General features: G+C 27.9%; 1 protein-coding gene across 1 annotated transcript in view; it reads left to right on the top strand.

Annotated features, from left to right (window-relative positions):
• The window catches only part of LOC107437274 (uncharacterized), an 85356-nt gene that overhangs the window by 39496 nt on the left and 18461 nt on the right, over nucleotides 1–27399 (top strand). The window contains exon 3 of the mRNA XM_043052336.2: nucleotides 24037–24306. Within this exon, the coding sequence (XP_042908270.1) occupies nucleotides 24037–24306 (270 nt within the window). The remainder of the gene's footprint in view (nucleotides 1–24036; nucleotides 24307–27399) is intronic.

The raw sequence follows: 27399 nt of genomic DNA, 5'->3' as shown, positions 1-27399 counted from the left end.
TCTTTTTTGAAAAAATGTCTTCTTTATAATATGGAGCTCATTTTATGTCCTTTTTTCCAAAGTAAAATAAAATTTAAAAACTTTTTCGTTATGAAGTAAATTATTTCTTGAACTGTACGACACTAATCTTTTCATAAAATGGAACTTACTTTTTATGCCCTAAGTGTTTTAAGCAGTAAGACGTTCCGGGAGGTCATTTTTTCCCAAACTCATTTTTTACAATGGAGATTTCGGAATTGAGTTAATTAATATTTTTTTCCCTGTTAAAGTATTTTAACTCAAACTAGTAAGGAAAGATTTGATATTTAACGCAAATGTTTATTTATTTAGTGTCATTAAGGTATAATATATTAAATAGGCATAATATCTAGTTTAAAAAAAATCCGTTTCTTAATTTGGAATTAACCTATTTCAGTCGGAGTGTCTTATTTCCCATTCCGGAAGACATTAATTAATTTATTTTCGAACACTGTGGGAAAATTTCTTTATTTTCTTAAAAGTGTCGATATTTATAGAAACAATTCTCACAATAAACTTCACGATAGAGAGCAAGCAGTTACGGAAGAGTATAGTAAAGGTTACGGCGTGCCTAATTACTTCACGGATCATACAGTTGTATTTAATGAAATCCTAAACAACCTACAAAAGAATGGACAGTGAAAATTTTCTAATTTAAAAACGATTACGAACTGTGAAACTTTTAACTAAATCTAGTTAAGAATCATTGGTTGCAACAACTTAAAACAAGAATTCGTTGCAAAAGAGTGGACAGCTAATTTCTGATTCAAAATCTTTTGTATACATCAAAGATACAAACACAGAAGCTAGTTAAGGATCATTAAACGCAGCAAAGAGCAACAAGCTATCGTTTCAAAAGGCTGGACTGTCCAAAAACTTCTAATTCCAAAGCGACGGTGCTTTACGAATGCGCGTTCCTAATTTAAAGAAAAGCAATTCGTTACGCTTAGCTCTTCTTGTCCTTTGTCACATTTACCCGGAAGCTTGCTTTTTGAAAACAAAACTTCGCCACAAGAAGCTTCATTGCCAAACATCAGTTAATTCATCAACAAACTTGAACAAATAAGATGTTTTGTTGACTTCTTCACTTCGGTTCTTCTCTTTACATTCGTTGCGCAAGAAGTATTTCTTTCAACGTTTTTGTTCTAAGGCCACAGAGATCGCACTCTCTTCTCTGTCTTCCCTTCGTTTATTTTATGCGGTTAACTTTTTTGATGCCGTTAACTGTTCCAACACTGAACAGCAGGTAAACTTCCCGCATTCACACCATGAACTTCTCATTACCATCATTTTTCATTTCTAACCTCTCATTGTGTTCTCTGAGGTTGTTCCTTTTTAATTTTTTTCTTCTTCTTATATAATGTGCTTTTAGAAATACAATAGATATAAAATAACCCAGGTTAAAGCTAAAAGTGAATAATCGGGTGCAATAATTTGATTGGAGTAACGAGAATACATAAAATATGCTATTTTGTTCACTATCTAGAAAATATGGTTGTTATAATTTAGGACGGAGAGCTGACGAAAATTTGGGCCCTTTAATGTTAATTTGCACTTTTTGGCACAGCGCCGCCATAACTATTATTTCTGAAGAATTGCTCCTTTGGATTTTTTCTTTTTAAATTACATAAATTGAATCGGTGTAAAAATCTGTATACTTTACAATTAAAAGTTTTTATTTTTATTATTCGTAAACTGAATAAGATAAATAATTATAAAAAATGTTGTCTATATGGTTACATTTAATCCTTAGATAAACAAGTTTTTTTATTACATTTTTTTTTCTTTATTAATTCTGGGGTTATGATGAAATACTCAATAAGTAATATTAATATTTAGAAGTTCAAACTTTCCATAGATTTCCTGAACTATTGGCACCATATTTTCCAAATTGTGGCTATTCTCAAGGTCTTGAAGGTCGAGAATCCAAATCGGTCGAAAAAAGGGCATTTTTAATCAAAGAAAGAACGTTTTCGTGTCTGTTTTCACAACTTAAGATCATCATCTTTGCAAATTAATTTGTATTTAATGTTTAATTTTCGAAACCATGACAATTGAGTTCTGCGCTGTTAGAATTTTAATTCCAGAATGATAACCAGTAGCAGTCTGTCCATCGAACCGCAAGTTTACGGTTAGGAATTTTCTTTTTTTTACCTTTACGGTTTTAAATCGTTTGCAACTGGTATGATCAAAGGAACATAAATAAAAAAAAATGTACGGTTTTGTAACTTTCACTACTAACATGGTTTCAAAAACGTAAAAATTTAATTTAACTGGATATTAGAGTTAGATTATGTAAGGCTTTTGAATAGATAATGAACTTTGGAGTTTGGTTCTGGTTGAATTGTGTTATGTCCAATGAATCGTAGAATGAGACTTAATAAGTTTATATAGTAGTGTCATGCATCTTCAGAGATGGGAAAGGCTAGATTTTTTTTGTTAAGCTCTGTGGTACTGTCATCTAAGCGAGAATTAAAGTCCAAGGTCTCACTGGACACTGGAAACTTCTCATGTGTTGAAGAAATGGAGGAAATATTGTGGTGCCAAAGCTGGTATTTAAACCCTTGTTTAGCCGGTCATGAGATTAACAAATTAGCCCTCTTAGCTTACGTATGAACCTCACTACAAGGAACTAAGTAGCTTTATAAGGTATTCCCCACAGATTTATCACTATAAGATTAGTAGGCTTCCGATGATGAATTTGTATTCCTTATGACACGGGCTTAGCTTTTAGCTTTCAAAGAATGTGTACTCGTTTCTCATTGTCTGTGAGCCTAGTTGGAGAGCATAAAGGTCTTGCTGTTTAATCGTATTAAGTGAAAACAGTTAATAAATAGTTTTTCGCACAGTTGACTTATTGAATAGCATGTTTCTTATGGTTATTTCTGAATAGGTAAAATGTGGTAAAATAGCAAATAAATTATTATTTAATCATTTTTTCAAAAAATACACGTAAACGTATGATAATTTGTTCGAAAGCTATTTTAGAAGACCGCTTTTTTTTCTCACTGTATAAATATCTTAATTTAGCAATCTGATTTGAACATAATTTTTTTTTGTCTGCACTACACCTTTTAAACAAGCCTACCTTTCGCATGCAAACACAACAATGAATTATCACTATCAGCAAACAACCGCATTCCTGTCTAAGAAGCGTTTATAAAAAAAAGTTGATGGAACGTTTTGCTATCGTTGCCAATCTCTAAAAATATTCTTCCATCAATTAGTCGAATAAATATGGAAACTTTTTTTATTTGTTCTATTCATTTCAAGGTCAATTCTTCTAGAGATGTTCGTGAGCGATTTTATTATTGCTTTTTTCCCCTTATTTCTGTTATGCACAATCCCAACAGCTTCGAAAGTGTAGATACGTTCCTCACGTATTTTGAGCAGATTATATATTTTAGTTCTTCAAACTATCTCCAAGTTTATAAGTGTCTTAAGAGATGTGATTACAAGAGATTTCCTCTTACAATGTAAAATAAAACATTTCCTTGAAAACAAAAACTATTTATTTTTCCGGTTTGTGTTTTGTAAAATGAAGTTAAAAGAATAAATCGACAGGAAATACTAAACAGAAATCGTAATGATCGTTCCAAAATTGAAGGTTTGAGAGTCGCTTTCAAAAGATTGTTAACATGATAGGGTGGAACTACAAAATATGTTCGATTACCGCTATCGAAATACTTTAGTTCTATTTGCTATTATATTTTTTTATAATGATTTACCATAGCTCTCTCCATATCAGGAAGTTGCTTTCAAATTTCAAATCAGAATGTAAAGGCCTAAACTCTCGATCATGTTGAAAACATTCATTGTTGGCGAATCGGTGTTTGTAATTTAACGTACATTCAACCAAAACGTAAATAAAAAAATAAATAAAATAATCTGCACAAATATGACTGAAATGTAAAGCTGAAGGGAATGATTGTGATTATTATCATTCATTTTATTTTTTTATTTTATTTATTAATTTATTCATTTTATTTATTTTGGAATTTCGGCTGCTTGTTCAATATTAAAAAATACCTTGTTTCGTACTTTTCATAAACTTTATTGTTATAAAAGGAAAAAAAAATTAAAGTTTTTTCTCTTTCTTCCCTTTTTTTAATTTCCTTATCACAGTGTCTAGAATAGGGTGTAAGGATACCGTACCGTATCCAGGGGTTCGGAGAGCAAAGACTTTTTTTTAAGAAGTTATGATTTTTTTAAACCTATAATTAAATTTATATCTAATTGATACATATATATAATCAATATTTAATCAAATATCGATTAATTATTTAAAACTTCGTTTACTTTTATGTAAAGTTAGTAAAATGCTAGGACTAAAACAAATTTACTCTTTTTACTAACAATATATTGAATGATTAATGGAAAGGGTAAGCATTTATACAAAATTGCAATAGTATTTCGTATCGAATCCTTTAATTTGAAAATAATAATCAAATCCTGATAACCATTCTCTATGTTTATTTCCGATCTTTCCCATTTTCATTTCAAACGGAAATCATAATGCAGCTTATTCATTTTCAGCCTATGCATACACCAAAATCAAATTTAGAACTAAACTAGATGCAGCTTCAGATCTATAAATTCAATTGTCTAGCATGAAACTTAATTTTAAGACTAGTATTGTTAAAACTATCAGATGAAAAAATTCCATGTTTCGCCTTGAATATTTGAAAAATAAATAATAGTCTTTCGTTGATTAATATGTTTACAATTGCCAATCATTTTTATTCTATTAGTCGGCAAAACCCTTTGACTTGTTATTAACAAAAATAAAGTCTACCATTTAGTGTTCCATAGCAACAAAAATAAATAAATATATTGGGAATTGCTGGTATACAATATTGCAAAGCGTAGTGCACTGTAAAAAATTCCAGATCAAATTACGGTATTAAGTATCGGCACTTTGGGTGCATCATCCGTGAAATCCCTTTTGCCGTGAAATCCCTTTTACAATAAAATATTTTACCGTAATTTATACAGTAATATTTATTTAATTAGAGTAATTTAGTGATTTTATGGGGATTATTACTGTAAAAATCATAGTATATCTGATTTTTTGTTCTTTAACAGTTTCCGATAAAAATGGAATTTATGGAAATAAGTACTGGCAGCTTGAGTGCCGGTTATATTTACTGTAATTTGATAAGGTATTTTTTACAGTGTTAGTCACTTTTTAATTTTTTGAGAAATATGAAAAATTAATAAACCTGAAAAATATTCCGAGTTTATTTCAAACAATTAAACTCTGTAATGAATTTCTTAAATTTTCTTTTATTATTCTTTATATATTTTTGAGACTCTTTTTATCATGTGAAAACCCTAAATTTACAACATTCGTTTCTTATTTGAAACGTAATTTTGACGGTTTCTTTGTTTTGCGTTATAGGTAGAGGATGTTCCAAATAAAATTAAATTCCAAGTAAAATATGATAAAAAAAGAAGTGGAATATAAAATGAACAAGATATTAAGATAGAAAAAATTTATTTTTTAATATTTTTTAAGCAGAGCTCACGACATTCCAAGGAAAAACCAAAAATAGTATTTCATAGTTCGAATTTAAAGTAACGGATGAAATGCGAAACTGAGAAACAACTCAACAGAGCTTATTATTCCGCTATAAAATTACATAAGCAAGTGAATTCGTGACGTTATTTTTCACTTTGCCAATGAAAGTCAAAGAATTCTCGGATTGGCTATGAATCGTTACAAATTATTGCGAGGTATTTGTTTAATGATTTTTCTCCTTGACTTAAAAATATAAAATTCGTTCGTGAGAATTAAAAAAGACAGACAAGGGAATAAATGACGACTTTTTTTTAATTAAAACAAAACAATGTAGCGAATAATTTTCAATCATTTAGGTTAATGTTGAAGGCAGATGCAGGGAGAATCTTTTAAAGTAAATTGATTTTCGCAGATTACTGAGAGAAAGAAAGAAATTATCATTGCATTTATTGAGAAACGGATTAAGAGAAATAAATTACTTAAATGATATAAAATATATTATGCTAATTCTAATGCACAAAAGATCTAACTTCAAAAATCATATTTGAATGCTTATATCTGAGAAGCTCACATTTATCTAATTCACATGGGAAAAACAACACTTTTCTAAAAACTTGCGACTGAGATTATCTAGAAAAAAAAAATATTCCAACCACACATCTCATAAATTGAAGAAGAAAAAAAAAGTAAAAGGTTGCAACTCATATTTCTGGTTTTAGAAGAACGACTGTATAATAGATGCATTGTAATTTTGTTCTGAATGAATAGGTTAGGCTTAACGACTAACTGAGGAAATGGATTATTGAACATCATTTTTAAAAATAATAGGAAAAAAACATTTCCTTTTTAAAAAAACAATGTTTCACATTTGACCACAGAAAGGTTAGAATAATTTAAAAATTCTTACTAAAATTTATTTGCTCGACGAGATACTTAAAAGTCCCACCTTTATATTTATATTCTTTTCTTCGACACGAAACAATTCAAGAGGCGTGATTAAAACTAAGAATACACCCTCATTTTTTCTAATCGAACAGAAAAATCAGTAAAGGAAACATAAAAGCTGCTATCGTCCAGCCCCAAGAAGATGGTACATTGTCCATTCAAAGACTCTTCGCCGATAATTCTAGAAGATCACCATAAGAACTTCGGATTTAACAGGACATCTTCCTACGCCTTGAAAATCGTGTGCACCTCATACTAGTTTTACAACATTATAACAACCCGTGTAATCTGTAATGAAAAATTCCAGTGCTTAGCACTTTATTTCGTGTGTAATGGGAGTGACGTTCTGAAAGAGATATTCGTTTCGCTACGCTAATTTTTCTTTTGTGTTTTAGCGTGAGGATTTTGAGACACGATTTTTTTTTTGTTGGTGTCTGAGATAGAAAATACGATGAGAGAAAGAGTACAATACCTTTGTTTAGGAAAACTTCCGTGTCCCTTAATTTTCTTATTTTTTTCCCCTTTGACTATTAACTGGAGCATTACAGGTTGACCTTGATTTCTCTTTTCTACGGGTGATGTTGTACTGGTAAGACACGCACACACAAGTGCATATAATTTTGTTCTGTAACATGTATTTTTCGGTGAAGGGGCCCAGTGGAGAGAAAAATTACAATCCCACACACGGAATGAATTCTACTTTTAGTGATAGTTACAAGGATGAGTAAAAGTTTAAATGTCTGGGAGTTTTCTAAACTTTTTCGTGGTTTTAAAAATTGAAGAAATTTCGAAAATTCCTAACGTAATAGAGTCTGCGTAACTTGACCTCGCGTTGGTGTTTTGAGAAAAATTGTAAGGTGCATCACCACGTGCAACAGAAATAAATTTTTTTCTGAAATTTTTCATGGCTTCAAAAATTGAGAAATTTTGGAAACTCCTAACGTAATAGAGTGCTCGTAACTTGATCTCATCTGCTACGCGTTGTTGTTTTGGGAAAAATTGCAAGGTGCATCATCACACGTTACAGGAATTATTTTGAGAACATTACATACTGGTTGAAAAATTAACAAGTATGAATAGCTTCAAAAATTTAAGTTGGAAAATTAAACTTTTTTGTTCATGAATTATTTCAAAACTAAGGGTTCATTTTATTTATAAAATAATCTTTAGCTGATGTCAAATTTAATTATCTTGGATCTATTATACATTTTCTGGAGGGTGTTTCTTTATTTTATAGATATACACGTAATAAATTCTTCTTTTAGTAAGAGTTATACGAAAGAAAAAAAGCTTTAATGTTTTAAGTTTAAAATTTCATAGTTTGAAAAGTTAAAAAAAATTCGAAAATTTCTAATATAACAGTTAGTTTAATTTGACCTCGTTTAAATCTTATGTGCTTGTAAAAAAATTGGCAAATTAAAAGGAGCAGCATCACACGCTGTAGATTTTGCTTTGAACATGACACGCTAGTTGTAAATTAATCAAGTATGAATTAATTCTAAAATTATGTTGAAGAATAAAATTTCTCATTTTTTGAATTATTTCCAAACTAATTTGTAAATTTTTTCTGTTTAAAGGGGTAATTTTATTTAAAAGAAGTCTTCAGTTGATGTTAAATTTAACTATCTTGGATCTATTGCAAATTTTTTGAACTGAGTTTTTTTGCTTCTTAGATGAACATGGTATTAATTCTCCCTTTAGAAACATTTCCAAAGCAGACAACAAGTTAAAATGTCAAACTTTTTAAAACGATTTTTTTCATGGTTTTTTCGTAAATTCCTACTGTAGTTCTCTGCGAAGTTTGATCTCCTCAGCTACGATTTGGTATTTACAAAACTACATAATTTGTTTTAGAAATTGCAAGGAGCTTAATATGATTACTAATTACACAAGTATGAATTAAAAGAGCAAGAATGCACTAAAAAGGAAATTTTTCCATTTTAGAATATTTTTTTTTCAAAAATAATTTCAAAAAAATTTTATGCGTCGAAGGGGATGCTTTTATTTAAAAAAATGTTCTAATGATTTTGAACTTAACTAGCAGTTGTTTCACGAGCAGTTGTTTCTCGTGCGAAAAGGCTAACAAAGAACATGCTTTTGAAATCTTTTCTTGTAAATAAAATCTTCGTAATACTAAAATTTAATGGAAAACTATAATTTATCTTGCTATTTGAAATTTACGAATCTTTAAAACTACGCAAATGATAAATTTTCTTTCACGCTATATTAAATTAATTTTTCAGTTAAATAATACCCCACAAATATACAATCAATTTAGCTGTTTCAAAATTTGACCAATTACAACCTATATCAGAAAAATGTTCTTAAAAAAGTGTTTTAATAAGCCTTATTTTGCTCAGCAACAAAAGTTTAAATTTTAGAAGAAGACAACTTTTACTCCAGACATATTATTTTTTAAATTCAATTTCATCCTTTTTAATAAAATAAAGCAAGTTTAGAGAATTTTGGAGGAGGCTAATTTATGCAATAGTTAATAATGATTGTGTATTATAACAACAGTTTGTAAGTTACTCAAAATTTTAAATACTAATTAAAACATAACTTATAGAAAATAAAATATCAGCTATCTTACCTTTAAAAATAAGAAAGCAAGAAACAGGCTCATATTTATTGTAAGGATGTTAATTTATGTGGCTATATTTTCTGTATGCTTTTATACAGAGAATTTAAAATGGTTTTAAAATTTCGTTCTTAATTTTACTTTACCTTTTTTTCCTAAACAAAACCGTTGAAATTTTCATTAAGATAAAAATTATAATTTTCTGTAGCATTAGCAAAAGATAAGACTCAGATTGAAACATTGTTTAAAAGCAGTTAAATGTTTACTCCAAAATTTTTATCCCCTTTAAATCAAAGCATTCATTCAAAAATCTCTAGTATTTTGTTATAGTTGGTTGGAAAAAGTTGTTTTTGTCCATTTTGTATTTTTACTGAAGCAATCAAGTTATTTATATATTCCCAAAAAAGTTATTTAACGTATAAAAGTACTTGAACTATAAATACGAAACGAATTTCAATAATAAGGTGCTAAATGGGATCATGTCATCTCCGTACAAATTAAATCATGTTTTGTCTTATCAATTGTACAGTTACAACAATAATTAAGAACGTAAATATGTTTCATTTAGTACCTTATTAAGTTAACAGTGAATTTAAACAATATTGTGGTTCAATATGCTCAAAAATTTCTAACAGAAGCAGGAAAAAAAAATCTCAGTAATACTCATCAGCGTAATTGTTTTGGCGAAGAAAATAATGGAATATCAAATTAAAATTGGCGTAGTCCACTGACATACATAGATGAGATAAAAAAAAAAGATAACATTCGCCAAGATCAATACCAATGGAGATTTTATCAATCACAACAATGGACTTTAATTTATTAAACAAAGAATTCATATTCGGAAGTTTTCCTTGAACTTGAGGCACGTGCCGTATTGCCATATCTTTTTCAAGTAATTGTATGGGACATCTGCAGCTTTTAAAACTCAACTATTCTATTATTAAAAAAAAAAAACTGCTTTAGAGTCCACCAGGTCTTTTTTCCGTCATACGCAAAAAAATCTAAGAGGAAATAAACCAGATTCAACAAGAGAATGAGGAATAATTGTCAAAATATGTTATTTCCTTATTTTGTCCACTAAGCAAATCAGTGTGGTTTTATTAGAACAGGTGAATTTTTTTTTTTTTTTTTGCAATCATGCACATATATTTTTCCGGTTTCAATGGACATGTCATATATACTTAGTCACTGAATTTAATATATAATTGAAACTAAAAAATACTCTGAATTTGTGTGTGTTGAACGTATATTTAGAAGTAAAAATTATTAATTTCGTCAGCTAAAAGGACAAAACACAGAAATTTCTCAACTGCAAAAATTATTACGATAACATAATCGAAATATTTCATTGTTGATTCATTCTTAAATCTGTCTCTGAAATAAATTCGCTTACATTTCTGAAACATTAATGTCTTTCAAAGATTGCAAAAGCGTTTCATTTATCACTAAAAGAATTATTTCCAAAATTATATCGCAGAAAGATTTCTGAAAGCATACATCAATATATAAATATTTTTCCTATGATATCTTTGTATAAATATCAATTGATCATTAGACCTTGATCATTTGTTCCTTATTATCTAATTATTTAGAAGTTAAAGCTCTAAATGATTTGAAATCGGCTTAATTTAAACAAGGATAAATAATCAAAATGAGGATTTTTCGTTTATTATTGAATGTGTGTGTTTTTGTGAATGTATTTTTTATTGTCATCTAATTTATTGTCACTTTTATTGTCATCTGAGTTGAGTTCAAAATTACAAAGCTACGGGGCTGAACATTGGTAGTCGTAAACCCAAATTTAACGACGGTTATAAAATACTTAAAGATAAACTTCGGATTAAATAAATATTTCTGAAAAATTAACTGAGACTTCATCAAATCTATTCTTATTAGTTAAACTGAATATTTATTTTTTTGAACCACATAAAAGCTGTTTTAGTTCTTTTTTTTAATTATAATTTTTATTTTACAACTGTGAGAAACCACTTTTATCATAATTTTTGTACAGTATTTATTTAATGAGTTTACTATCGAAATTATTTTGCTAAAAAACGTGTCTTGACATTATTGACTCAATTTACAGGTAAAAAAAAAAAAATTCATCGAATTCATTTAAAACTCAATAGCCATCCTTGTTCAAATAATCTTATGATGTAAGTAGAGTCCAGAAAAAAAGTCCAGAATGGTCCAGTCACCGTGAAAATATAAACAATTTGAGGGGGCAGAAGTCGACATTACGACCGGCGTCGAAAACCTCTATGAGGAAGTAGAGCAAGTTCGGCCAAAGGGATAAGATAAAATACAATCTGGTGGTTTTTCTAAAACTGTTAAGACACGTCTTCGAGATTTATGTTTGCCCCAAAGTTAACTCGAAGAGATGCACAGGTCAGCTTATTCCGTTTTCTGATTAATATTCTATAAAGCAAAAGTTTGTGCCAAAGAAGCTGAATTGTGTGAACCGTCGCTGATGGTTGTTGACAATGCCCGCGGGGAATTATTTTTGTTCTAAACTTGACAAGCACTTTTTTTAAACTTTCACCCCGAAAAACACTGTTTTATATTCAACTCATGCAGTATTTGGTTGTTTTTTTTTCTTACATTGCGGAAGGATATGATATCTAAAACAAGAGATTCATAAAGTTTTTTTTTAACAGATCGCTTACATGAAAAAATTCGACGGATTAGTTTTCAGTTACGGCATGCTCTTATCGAATCGAACTTTTCACCTACTATTTGTATTACATTTGTTTAAGAGCTACCCTTTTGCTTTTATCACGTTTTTGTATTGATGATAACTGTTATTTTTTTTAATTTCAGATTTATGTTCTTTAAATAATATATATTTGATTTTAAACTCATCCTTTTAAAGTTATTTAGCTGGTTTGAGTTATTAAAGCTATTTAACTGTTTGATAACACTAGGGAACAATTTTTTTGTTGCACATGTACAAATACTTGATCTTGCCTAATTTGGGTGTGGGGATTTCAAATCTGAAATTAGTTTTTCTTCTAAAGCAGTAGATTATTTGTAAAACGACATTTTTTTGCCTAGTTTTTTTTTTCTTTTTTTTTTTAAATATAGAAATAGACAATTTTAAAAACTTTATATATAACAGTAAACGTTGTGACAAACTTCTAAGGCAGTTAGGACACATCAGAATTAAAATTACATAAGAACCTAATGCCCAGACATGTCGCCATATGCCGGTAGAAGCGCTTCCCTTTTACAACCTGATCAGAAACACACATAATGAGGAAGCGCCCCTAACGTCATAAGACGACATTTCCGTGCAGGAGTTCCTATGCAATTTTAATCATGATGATGTGCCCAAACTCCTCAAGAGGTTTATCGTTTAATCTTGTACATTTTGAGAAAAAAATTGACTAAAAATGACATTTAAAAAAACTGTAGCTTGCAGAAAGAAATCATTTGCAGATTTGAAATCAGTGATGTGTAAATATCCAAGATCAGTTGAAAATTCTTATACAACAAAAATTATAAAAAAAATTTCCCCAGAGTGATTCATTTATGAAAATGAAAAATAAATAAATTTATAGATAATATCAAATTTTTAACAATATCAAAAAACAAGTCAGATAGTTAGCTCTAATTTGTGAAACAGAATTTACATCCATAGTTTAAACTTTAAAAAATCGCCAAATTTTCAATTCGTTGAAAAAAATCAGAGATTTTCAATTAGGTCAAAAATGAATCCCAATTCACTATATTTTGATTTTAAAATTTTGTCTTAATAAATTTTTTTTTAAAAAAATTGCTTTTAATCATTTCAGTTATCTAGAAAAACATTGTAACACTCGGGAAATACTGAATCGTAGGTCTGTTTTTCAATATTTTAGGATTTTTATTAATGTTCGTGAAATAAATATCATCGTATTTTTTTAGTTACTAAATTTATTGATTTCTGTTTTTCTAGACGTTTTTGTACGTAATGTGAAATATAATTTATGAAAATGACAATAACCATGTATATCTTTATTTTATTTTAAAGTAAAATGCACGACATTACAATCCATGTCACTCGGAAAAGTATCCAAATATCATGGCTGCATTTGCTATTCATATTTAGATAAACTTTTGTGTGTGTTACAGCTTACAATGAACTTTATGTAAAATCAATATTAAATAATAAAAACTAAAACATAATACTTATTTTGATTACTCTAAAAGAATTGGATTCAAAATTATTGTTTTCAGTTCTGCTTTGTTAACTTTTTATATCAAATAGAATTATTAAGCTTACTCTTCCATCAAAAACAGCTGTTAAATGGTAAAACGAATAACTGTACAATTTTTTTTAATGTTTTTAAACCACAATCCTACATTTATGTCAATTAAAACAAATATCTTATCTAAGAAAATCCTAGATGGAAAGAAAAGTATGAACTGGATTAATGTGTGCATTTATTCTTTGTGGCGATTCAAATATTAGTATTATTACTGAAAGAACAGAGAAATTAACTTCTTGGAATAAGATAAACGAAATGAACTCCTTATTTCAATAGTGTTTCTTTTCTTTCAGTCAGATTTGATAAATAATCATTTTCTTAAAACAATAGGAAGTTATTAAACGTTTTTTAAGCTGTATTTATGCATCCACAATGAGGAATATGCCCATTTTTTTTTAAAGAAAATATAGCAGTTGTTTAACTGGATTATTTTAGTTATACTTATTACACTAGTTTATCTTTTTTTTATGGAAATAGAACTAGTAAAACTTAATAATTAGTTTTCATGGTAAACTGAACTTTATCTCGTTCATTACTTAGAGATTTTTTTATTAAGATATAAATATCTATTATTTCTATTGAATTATTTCCGTATATCGACTAATTTGTATTACTTGAATTTCCCAAAGTGTTATTATGTTTATATTGAGCATAAAACTATTGACTATTTCTTCAAATGCAATTAATTAAATGTGTTTGAAACTAGTGATAATTTAAGAGCTGAATAGATTAAGGGTATAAATGTCATTATTGAAAAGGATTTAGAACTATTGCGGAAACTTATTATTTTCCCCAATAATTATCGCATTTTTAAATATTCCATTATTTAGCTCAATCTTTCAATTTCAAAGATTACAGTGGATGAAGAATCCAAGTAACAGTTTTTGTGTGAATATGGAGGAAAAGAATATAAATATACAGCCAACGAGTAATCTTAGATAATTTTTCTTTCGACAGCCAAGTAAAACGCCAAGAATGAAGTGCCATAAGACAAATAGCTTAAAATGAGTGTTAAAGATTTATAAATTTCGGCAATTATGAAGCTTATGAACAAGAAATAGTCTTCATTTTCTACTTTTAAACGTATAACGTTTAAGCTCATTTACTCAAATTCACTAATATTTATCTTAGATCTTTCATTCACTTAGCTCTTCGATTATGCAAAGAATTTTGAATTTATTTTGTTTAGTTATTAAATTTTTTCTTCGAATTTTTTCTTCTGAATTTTTTTTTACTATTCAATAATGCGAGGAATTTAAACTTTAGCTTGTACATTTCTTATTAAACTTTAAGCACATTAACTCAAATACTATAAAATCAGTCTTAGATCTTTTATTCACTCAATTGTGCAATGAGTTTTAAATTTAATTTGTTCTTTTTATACTAATACAATGGTTAATTGTTTCAAAAGCGTTTAATATTCTATTCAAGATTTTACAACCATACGTGATTTCAAACGTGTGCAGGCAAAGATATTTTCCTAACCGTAATTCTTACGATAAATTGGATAGGCAGACAATTTGTTGTAGGTAGTTTTACAGCGAGGTCTCGGTGCTGCCATCTAGTGTGGCAGAAACTAGACGTCCAAATTAACATGACCAACGGTATCTCACCCATTGTGGTGGTCCTGAAAGAGTAGATACCACCTCTGGAGAACGCACTAGGTCTGCTCATTGGAAAGACCGATTGTGCAGCTCATTGGAAATTTAAAAAAAAAAAAAGAAAAAAAAAGTTTTACAGCGAGGTTATTTTACCGGATGATGTTTTCTACACTACGGAGCGCTGCAGGCTCCTTATCGCTCTTATTTCCGGGTTACTGTTGTCGGTATATTTTGAGGCTATTTAGCCTTAGATATTCGCTATGTTAGCAGCGAATACCGTAAATAATGAAAAGATTGTAAATAGTGAAGACACGGTGCATGTAATGATATGACAATAAACATAAATACTGAAAGGATAATAAACATGTGGTTTGATAAGTAATAAAAACTTAAAATTAATATTAGAATAAAAATCGTTATAAAACACTTACTATCTTATCAACAATATACTAACGAAATTTAAATGATAGTTTGGAAAATAAACATTGTCTCGCTACACTAATTAAATAGTCACACAACCGTATACACTGTGCACTCCTTGAAACAAGAGCAATAAGTATTAAACAAGTCAAAAGAAACCAAATAAAGGCTGCCAAAAAAGAAAGCTCTTTCTAATTATAGCAACCATGTTGCCTTTTTTAATAATATATCTAGACTGATAAAAATTATGGTCAAAATTATGTGAATTTGGGAAAAATTACCGTTCTTCGGACTCTATGGGAACACATTTTAAAGGAGCGCTTTGGTAATTATTTTAATGAAAATTTACATTAAGATATGAATTTATAACATGCGATAAAATTTGGTTAAACGTGGTAAAATTTGGTAATTTTATCATAATACCTTAGAGTATGGCATAAAAACTATTTATTTGTACATATCTACTCTTTAGTTTTGTATTTTTTACTAAATGTGTTGCAATAAAATTATAATTTTGAAAACCCCGATATCCGGTAAGCCGTTACAATAAGAACGGAAAAATTACTAAATGAATGGTTAAAATAACTTATATTTTGGTTTACCTGGAATTACTTTTTTTTAAACCAAAAATGTTATCACTATACAGTACGACAATTTTGCCAGAATTTTAACTCTGTGTACAAATAACAAATTTTTAATTCAAACTCACCAGAAATTCTTCATAACTTTAATATTCATAAAATACTTGACCTCAAAAATTATATTATTTAGTTTTTTTATTGAAAACAGAATTATTTGTTTGAAAATATCGCCATGCATAACAAGCTGTAATAAGCAGTTGCAAACTTTCTATCAGGAAGTCGTGGAGGTAAACAGTTCAAAATTTTGTTTTTGTTTACTTTGCATTGAAAACACCATCCATTTCCTAACTAAAATTCCAATAGTGCATTTGAAACTAGTAGTAATTATTCTATACCAAAAAATTTATTTACTTTTACAATTGTTTATTATTCTATTTGAACAAAAACGAAAAATCAATCAAAATCATTTCCGTATAAATAAATTACTATATACTGAAATTTCACGAAGAAAAGTAATTATTTTTATACTGGGCATTTCAATAACTCGGTCAGTCTTGTTCTGAAAAAAGATGTATGATCTGTTGTTCGATTGATCACGGATGCGTGAATGGTTGGCACAAGCTATAGATTGCTGTTCTGACTGCTATCCAGATGTCAATAGAAATAGATGAATCGTTTTTCGCACAATATAATAGACCTGCTAATGACAAAGCATAATAAGATTTAATAGCAAAAATTATTGCCCAATTTCTGCTATCAAAAGAACGATCATCAACTGTACTTTTTTTCTTTTTCGAGATATGCTTCTAAGATTTGCGATGATTCATATGCTTTTAATGGTAGAATTAATTTTCGATATTTCTACATCCTTAAAGTTTATTTCTGGTAAACTAGAGGATCCATTTTCGATTACAAACGTAATGAGACAGTCTGGAAGTTACTTGTGAAAATCGCGAACAATAACTGAATCTCTACGGTAATATTATTCATGGATAAGAAAACCTGGCAAAATTACTGCAAAGTATAATAATGACATTTCTTGCACAAACAAAAATTGTTAAGACCAAAATACATGGTACTTAAACTATTCATTTGGTAATTCTTCCATTCATGTAGTAACGGTTTACTGGAAATTCATTAAAAAGTAAGTTTAACCGAATAAATGGTTTTTATACTATGTTCTAATGTACCATGATAAAATTATCAGATTTTTCCACACCAAATTTTATTGTTAATTTTACTAAAATCATTATTAAATCGCTTTGGTTAAAATTACTGAGCTTTTTGGTATTCCCATATAGCCAGAAACACGGTAAATTTTACTATCTTGTAGTAGTTTTGACCATAATTTTTTCTCAAAACAATAATTGTAAAGGGGTGCAGAGGGCTCGTTTGTTTACGAATTCAATGTATTTTAACACTATATTGTTTAATTATTGTTCCAAACAAATCTTTTTCCTTAAAAGTAAATTTTTTTAAATAATTTTTCACACTTGATTTTTATTAATTTATTAATAGAAATTTATGAAAAAATCATAAAATATTTAGATGCAGAAAGGAAGAGCAGAAATGGCGAGGCTAAATTGAGTAGACAAAACAATTGATTAGTTTATTGAACAAAAAGTTCTGAGTTATAAAAAACTAAATATTGAGTTTCTATGTAAAATAAAAAATATTTGTGTTTCATTCTTGACACTATCATGTTGAGTTATTTTAAGGCAATTTCAAGAATTTCAATTTATGAAATTACTGATCATTTCCTAATTTTGATCTCAAACTCATTTTGTTTTATCATACATTTTACCATGTTTTATTTATTAAGTTAGCAAAGATATATGACTATATGAGGTAATATGATAAAACTAATACTGTAGGGAAATACGGTAAAACTAATTGTTTCGTTTAATACAGATTAAAAAGTATATATGTAAAGGAAAATAAATTCTTGATGTAATTATTTATCTTTAGAAATATCGCAAAGTGCCCGGAGAAATCTATTCAGGTAAAATTACCCTATTGTATAGTAATTTACATTTCTGGTTAAAAAAAGCTATAACTCTGGTTAATAAAACCAAAATATATGATATTTAAACCATTCATTTGGTAATTTTTACGTTTATATGATAACGATTTACCTTAAATTCTAGTTCTCAAAATTATATTCGTATTACCGCATAGTTACAAAACTGAAATATAAATTTAACCAAATATTTATTTATTTATTCATTTATTTATTTATTTATTTTTCGCTTAGTCACTGATGACACATATTTCATATGCATTAGAATGGCTTCGTTATAAAAACATTTCTTTAAAAAAAAACAAGCACATTTTTAGTCTTATATCAGCAAAAATAAGCATTTTTTCAAAATTGGGGCATGTAATTAAAAAAGAAAAATGTGTAAACAATTTATTCAATTCATTTCTTGCTTTCTATATTTTAAAGCTTTTATTCTTGACGAAAGCATTTTAAAATATTCTCACAAGAATTTTAATATAATAACACAACAGCTTACATTCAACTACTAATTGAACTAAGCTTGGGGAATTGTTACTAACTACGTATACAACTTTTTATTACACTTAGTTAATACGCTACTATAATCGTTTCGGCAATGGTACGGTAATGAAATGAAACAAAGTATTAAAATGTTTTATTAAAAAGCGGTTAAAGTGGATTTATTTTAATAGGATCATAAAATGTTTATTGTAAAAATAAATAAAAAGGGAATTTTAATGCATATTAACAAACAAGCAGCTTTATTAAATGTGTTTAAAAGCGGATTAAAATCATTAATTCAATTTTCAGAATCATTAATTCCTTAACTTTTTCTACAAACATAAGTTTTATTTATAACATTTTTTAAACTGAAATAATATTGATCATTCGTAGTAACGAGAATAAATTAATCCGTATTTTTATTATTGTTTACTTAAGTGGGATTCAGTTTAACGGAATAATAAAAGTAATATTTTTTGGAAAAATAAATTGAATCAATAGTTATATGTATATGAATTTCCACTGTTTAAATATTTTAAATTAATATTTTTTTTCTTTTTTTTTTGGATTCATTATTTAATTGTTTACTTCTTAAATAAATGTACAGTATTTGTTAATAAAATTGGAAATTTTAAAAGTAAATTTTGAAATAACATTGCATTTCAATATTAATATAACCCTCATCAATAATTATGCTTTTGAAATCGTTCTTAAAAAAAGCTATTTATGATTCTATTTGCATTTATCTATACATATAAATGAATGTAAAAAAAAAAAGTTAAGATATAATCATTCTCACATTTTTAATATACGCACTCATTGTCTGGATTTTAAACTTATTTGTATGCAAAGACATTAGCAAATTTATGACAGCTCTTTTAAAAATGCAATTTTTTTAGTCTAGCATCTATTAGTGTGATATATACAATAGATCATTAAATGTTTCATGTAGACATCCTGTTCTCACTTAATCAACTGTGTACAAAAGCAGGATCGTGAAATGCATGTAAAATTTAAATAGTTACGTGCTTTATGATTTGTTTGTTATAAAACTGAATGACTTTATCTACAAAGTCAACACAATAAATTATCATGTAGGCACACAATTAAAGCGAATATATTTTACCTCGTAATGTAACAGAGCGGTTTCGACAGAGAGCGCGAGGAATTATAGGAAACAAAATTTACTCTTCAGTGAAATTCAAGATACTGTACTTACCCTTCAGTGAATTTTTAAAAAGTAAAATTTGGCATGATCTGATTACTTTACGGAAAGTCATTTAAGAATCTATTTGAATCTCATTTACTTTCTTTTGTATTGCTACACTGTTAGACATTTCTCTGAAAAAATGGTTAAATAACAATTTTAGTTGTTATTTTACCATATTCAAGCAAAAGAGTCAAATAACAATAAACACGATGATATTCAAGCTCTTAACTGGGAGAAAAAGCGTTAATTAACTTCTTTCACCTAATACGGTTAAACAACCAGAATTTTATAGCACGAACTAGGCCACCTAATGAAGCCACTTAGTTCCTTGCAGCTGGGTACATATTATAGCCAAGAGGGCTAAGCTATCGATTTCATGATTGACAGAACAGGGGTTCGAGTCCCAGCGGTGACGCCACTATATTTTCTCTATTCCCATCAACACATTAAGAATTTCCGGTGTCCTGAAGTTTTCAATTTGTGTCTCTGGCCTGTTAGAATGTGATACTCTCCTTCATGCATAGATGGCAGCACCATAAAGCTGATAAACTATCTCCAATGTCCAGTTAAATTTCTTTTTTACCGTTTAGAAACCATACTAGTTATAAATGGTTAAAAAACCATAGTTTGGTATTGAAAGTTTTTTAACCGTATAATTGTAAACAGTTTCAAGACAGTAAAAGTTAATAAACCGTAAACTTTATGGTTAATTGAATGGACATACTGGTGCCGGTTATTTTACCATAATTTTATAATGAAAATTTCAACATTGCGTGTGTCTAGATTCTAAAGTGGATTTTAAACGAACTTTGGGGGCTCCGCTTACAAACATACAGTAAAATACTTTGGGATAGTTAAGTCTTTTCATTCGTTTGTTTACTTTACGTGAGCATTATTTCCAAGATAAAACGATGCCCCAGTTATTTTCCGTATATCTTAATTCTATTTTTAGCACTTTTTGATCATCCTTCTTTGGATCAAGTAATACTATTTATGTTTGACGTTGTCTAAGGTTTGTCCAATCAGCCATTAAACAATAGCAAATCAATCTTAACTCTTGTACCACTAAACTCTAAAATGAATTGCAAGTTAACTACTCTGAGAAAAAGTATAGTCAAAACTATCAGAATATTGTAAAATTTACCGCGCTTCTGGCTATATGCAAACACCAAAAATTCTGTGATCTTTTTAGTAATGGTTTTCGTAAGTTTAACAAGAAAATATAGTCCTATAAAGTGTGATAAAATATGGTAAATGTATTAAAATTTGGTAATTTTATGATTGATGCCATAGAGCAAGGCATAAAAGTCACTAATTTGGTTAAATTTACTTTTCTGCTTGTGTTTTATACTAAATGTGTGGTAATAAGAACTATAATTTAGAAAACCAGAATTTCTGGTAGCCCGTTACTATAAGAAGAGAAACATTACCAAATGAATCGTTTACCGTATATGCTGGCTTTGATTATGAGAATTGTGTTGTTGTTTTTTAATACCAGAAATGTAATTACCATACTATACTGTAGTTTTATCAGAATTTTTTTCTTCGTGTACAAAGTAATTAAAAATTCTAGTGTATAAAATGATGTCAAAAAAATAATAATATAATAATTTTGGATTATGATTTTAAGCATGAAGGTCATTCACTTAGAAGTCGACATTATATTTCTTAAGTATGTTTGCTGTAAGAATTTTTATACGAGAAATTTTTTTTTAAATAATTTAATATATAACTGGAAACACCAACATAATTAAAAGTCTTAATGTGGAAAAAAACTATAAAAACTGCAATTACGAGATATAAAATTTTTTTCGAAAAGTAACTATCTTAAGCTACTTTTTCTACTAAAAACTTTAATAAAAAAAAAAAAAAAAAAANAAAAAATAAAGAAAGAAAAAAAAAACATTTTGTGCGAATATTATTTTATACGGATAGGAATACGGATTATATGTATACTGATCATACGGATAGAAATATAATTTTATATGGACGGATTTTTTCATTTTTTCTTAAATCATCCGTTTGGGAGTAAATTAACTTTTAATTATTTTTTACATGCATTTTAACTTTTTGACTTCGAATGAAATTTCTGAAGCGTAAAAAATCATTATATAAAAAGAAAAGATTATATGGCAAAACCTGGCATTATCTTTAAACGTAACGAGCAATTGAAATCATTAAGAACAGGATTTTATTTTAAACTATTTTAAACTATGTTGACCTTTTGAGATAAGAATTAAAACGAATTTATTCCATTTAATGTTTATATCAAGGAAAAGAAATTCAGATTTGAAATTTAAAAGCATTAACAACTATTAAAAAGAATCAGGTCAATAAATTCTAGGAATGGAACTCTTTATTCTAGCATATAATTAAAGTGCGATAGTAAAAAAATAAAAAGCATTCAATTGAAATGAAATAAAGTTTTTAAATTGTTATTAAGTATCTTTAAAGTTATTTTCGATTCAACTCTACATTCGAAGTCTACTACGGTAATCAGTTACGGTAATTATGCTAAGAAATTTTTCTTATTCAGCAATAAACAACATTTCAAAGAAGACATCTAGTTGAAAACTTATTAAATTTGTCTCTTTCTTTGGCATTATGTCTTAAGTTTCATTCATTTTTATTTTTTTCCGAATCGGCATGGTTGTTTTTCCGTCAGAAAATGCGATATCATAAAAGTGCCAGGAAAAAAATGGTTAGTTTCGTTAAGAAAAAATTTTACATAAAAACTTGACAAAATAGTTTCACGCATTTTAAAATGTGCATTATGTCTGCCAAATGAATAAATACTTTCATCCTGTGATCTTCTCTAGTAAACTTGGTAGCATTACTGATTAATGATTTTATAAATGTCAAAATTTATTTTTGACTTATTTATTTTAGTATGGAAGAAATTAAAAACCATTAATCCACAAAATGAAATCTATATTAACTTTAGAAATATCATAATCGTAATGGAAATATCTGAATTGAAAAATACTTATCTTTATTCACAGTATTGCTGGTTGCTATCTATATAGCATACTATCATCAAAATAAATTCAAATTGTCTTTCTGATAAATTTTAACTTAATTTTAATACTTAAAACCCTTCTTTATCTACTTTTTATGATAATGCAATATTATAGATTTTTTGAAAAGAGTATAATGAACATATTTTAAATTATACACATTTTTTGTTTAACACATTTGAAAAGTTTAGCAATGAAAGGTTCTAAGAGACATCAGCTGTGAGGTGAATTTAAGACCCCCGATTTGAGAAAACATTATAGCAGTGATAAGTGTTTTACGATAATAATATGCTATAATATCCAAACTACTTAGATCTTCATTTATATTGTTAGAAAATGCTTTTCGTAAGTTGTATAATCTAATGTTATGATGTAAATAAATAGTGTTTAATATTATGTTTATATTAAAGTTTTGTGAAACTTTTATTTTGGTTTTATTTGTTTTGTGAAACTATTATTTGCAAAAACTCTAGTAAGTCTATAGTACACAACTTTACTAGTTTCATTTTTGATTACAAAAATATGTGCTCTTTAGTTTTATAATGTAGCCCAAGTAAGCCATGTGAATTATAAAAGGTAAGTAAACAAAAAACTAACACGTGCGATAACGTCATAAATGTAGTTACAAAGACAGCGTCACCATCCAGAATCATAAAGAAAGGTAAGACAACTGCATATAAAAAAATTATTCAGTTCACATGAGGACTTTAAAGTAAATTTGAAGTTATATTAAACATGGATGAGTCAAAATAGTTACGATTTCTAGACACAAGGAGAGCATATCTAATTTAAACATTTATTGTCAAATGCTGGATGTTTGTAGACAGCATTATCTAGGGCAAACAACTGAGAAAAATTTATGTTTAAAGTTTTCTTAAAGGGTAGCCATCACAGTCGGATCTGCCAATAAGACCAGGATAAACGAACAGTTTGATAAGGAATTTAATATTCATGAAAGGATTATAGATAATCTAAGAGACTCGTGACATTTATATGCTATAGTGCAGCCCCTTCCGGAGTAAAAAAAATTTTTTTGCTATCACCTTTTGCCATGTCGTGAACTATTTCCTAATTTACCACCAATAATCGTATATATTGATCTTGTTCTTTTCTGGGCACATCTAACCTAAGCATGACTTTGCATTCATTTTAAATGCTCTCATGCGAAATAACCAATTATGCTCACTCTACAGTTCATTTCTTTTGCCTTCTCTTATAACCCTGGATAGTAATGCTGCTATCCCTATCTGACGTTATATTTCACGTCATTTTTGAAACTCATATATAATGCAGTGCATTTTTTTTAACTCAAAATTTATTTTTCAGTTTTTTTTTCTTTGTTTAAACTGACTCATTGTATCACAATTCTTCCTTTTTCTTTCTCTATAGGTCGCGTAGCATTCATAAAGAGTACTGGTCTAAGTTATGGCGGCTTTTCCTACTTCACTATTCGAAATGTCTCGCTTCACGAATGCCAAAGATGGTGTCGAGACGACACAGAATGCGAAGCGGCGGCATTCGATTATTCAGTCAGAATGCAGGATGGACTTCCAGAAACGACATGCACCCTTCAAAACGACACTTCCGCCGGCAAGAGCAATGTCGCACCTAAAAGAGGAAAACACACCTATTACCTTACCAAGATGAATATCAATTCAGGTATTACTCATGAAATACAAGTCTTTTTATCCGCCATTTTTGGTCCACTTAATCGCAGAGCAGCTTTTTTTCTTTAATCTTCCTTTTCAAATGAGATTTTTAAATAAAAACAAATTATGTAAGTACATAATGAATATAATTACCTGAACAATTGACGGAATGACATTTATAGAAATGTATAATCATTACTATGTTTGTGAAATTCATAACTGAAATTTTCCGCTTATCTTTGATTACTTGAAATTTTTTTAATTCTCGAAAACTATAGGTAATAGATTCTGTTCTAAAATAAAGTATCGTGTCAGGTTTAGAGTTTCTTTATACAAGTCTTTTTTGAAAGAGCAGATAATTTAAGAAAAAGTTTAAAAAAAATTTTATTCCATAAGAAGAAACAGAATTCCTTCAAAAAATGAGCCCAACTAATCTGTTTACGAATTTGTTTTTACATTTCTTTCTATTCTTATAATCCTCTGAACATCTGTGCATTGTCATGTACAGGGATTAATATAGGAGTCTAATATAAGAACCCCTTCTATATTTATGGTCAAGTATTAAGATGCATTCTTAATATTCGAAGGGACAAACTAAATTATAAAATTTAGCGGACGATGCATTAAATCATGAAATTATAATCAAATAAGCACTTTTTTTTTGCGTAATTCTGAGTTAATTTTGACTCTCAAAATACATGTTGTAACCTCAATGTAGAAAAATTTTGTCCCAATAGTTTCCGTGATCAGCTCAGTAGTTAGAAGAAACTTTGGACCTCTTTATGTTAATTTAAATTTTCACAATGTCTCTGGAATTAGGCAAGATAATTCAGTAATTTTTTTAACACAAATGTAAAACTCGTTTGATCATAGATTATTTAACATGAAATTAATGTATTTAATAACTTTTTATTTTAATAATTCCCAAAAGTTTTTTTAATAGTAATTCAATTAAAAAAATTATATAATTTTTAACTTTGTTATTTTAAATGACATAAAAAAAATTATAGAATTGATCACATAGCCCTTGAGATTGCTTCTTTTTAAAATTTATTAAGCAAGCAAGAGTATTAAAAATTAATTTTTAAAAAAAACGTTTTTAAGCGTATTTTATTTAAGCAAGGAAGAGTAAAAAAGCGTTCATAGTTTAATCTATCTAAGCAAGGAAATATCACTTTCATTAGTTTGAGAACACGATAAGTGCCAAAATGGCGTCTTCTCTGTTTGCTGTTTCAGAAAAGGTCTGGCCATTAAAAAATAATTCAAGTCACGTTCAAATCTTATAATAAATCTAATTAAAAAATTCGACTTAGTAATTGACTTTATACTCATTTTTCATGGTTCGGTAATTAGTTTGTATTGACGCCAGTCATATTAGATTAAATGATAAGTTTTCGATTCCCGACAGTTGTTTTATGGAATGCGTTCTTTAAATTGCAATTAAATGATTGGATGTGGTTATGTAATTATGGTGTTATAAATAATTTTTAATAAGTAGACATTTTTACGTGTGCTGAACTTAATCTTCCATTAGTTCCTAATAAATAATTTAATAGTTCTTACACATTAAAATTTGTTTAGAAAAATATACATAATTCGCAAAGCAACTATATTTTTTTTAAAAAAATAAATAAACAGGAAACGAAACATATTTCCTTTTTAATTTCAGTGCATCCAAAAAAGTTTTATGACTACTGAAATAGTTAAATTCTGAAAATGTGTAAATTAAAAAGGTAATTAACTTTATAAATTTTTAATAATTTAAACCAAAAATAATGTAACTTAAAAAGTGGAACAATTCTTTTACACATGACTGGAACTTTTAGAAATTGTAATCATACTAGCATTTGTGAAATTACAGTTATAATATCATTAGTATAATATCATTAAAAAGAATATCATTAGTACAACTACAATAGATTCTTTTGTGACATAGAAGTATTTACATTATTTTTTTACGACTACTGAGTTATTTACATTATGAAAATAATTAAATCAAATAAATTATTTTTATTTACAAATTTTTTATTTAATTATACTTAAAATAGTTTAATTTTTTTCTTTTTATGACTCATGAAATATTTATATGATAAAAATATGTAAATTAAAAAAATTATAATGTTTTCAAGTTCTTAATTTTTGATACGAAAAATAAAATAGAACAAAAAGAAATGTAACTTACTCATGGAATTTTCATTTATTGAAATCATACTAAAAATTGCCAAAATAACGCTTACTCTGTGAAACTAAAAAATGATGCAATTTAAGAAATCTATAATTGTAATAAATAACTTTATTATTGATGAAAAAGGAATAAACTTTATTTAAAACTTAGCATATTTTTTATCGAATTCCAACTCCAAGTTCGAAAATATATTTATATTAATAAATTATTAAATGAAAAACGATAAAAATACTATCTCTAATTTTAAATTACTTACAAGTTTTTGGACCCAGATATCTTTAAAAAAGTTCTTTTTTTGTATATAAAACGCACTTCATATTCTAATCAAGAAGTTATTCAAAACTCTTGATGAGATGTGTTAAAACTGTCGTGTATTAAGTAAAAATTATGAAAATGAGGTAAAAATTAACAACCTTCGTATTTTTTTTCAACTCAAAAACTTTCGCTTGTTGAAATATTCAATCACTTCCACGGAAATTAATGGGAATTGTGGAAAATAATAAACTACATTTTCAAATTTTTCAGGAATCCATTTTTAGTTAAATACATATTTTTGGCAATAAGATGTTTCTTATTGATTAATTGTGTTTCTTAAGGTCCTGTTATTAAGTGGAAATTCTGTAAACTTGTAAATTATCTATCTTTAAACAGCATCAATGAATAGTTTGATGTAAAAATGTTACTTTTGAAAAAATTGTACTGTCCAACTATTATGAGAGCTGCACCAGACTGAATTATTGACCGACTGGTTACCTGTTGTTATAGAAACAAGAGTAAAATCATTTCTAATATGGGAGAGTTGAGGAAATAATAATACTCTCCCTACCTTAACATATCCGAAATGGGTAACCCTAAACCCCTATTTGAAGTTACCTATCTTTGTTATCACTGTAAAAACCAAGAATCGAGTCTGGTTTC

The sequence above is a fragment of the Parasteatoda tepidariorum genome, chromosome 5 (genome assembly GCF_043381705.1).
Source record: "Parasteatoda tepidariorum isolate YZ-2023 chromosome 5, CAS_Ptep_4.0, whole genome shotgun sequence".
NCBI lineage: Eukaryota > Metazoa > Arthropoda > Arachnida > Araneae > Theridiidae > Parasteatoda > Parasteatoda tepidariorum.
This window is presented reverse-complemented; position numbering and strand designations above follow the sequence as displayed.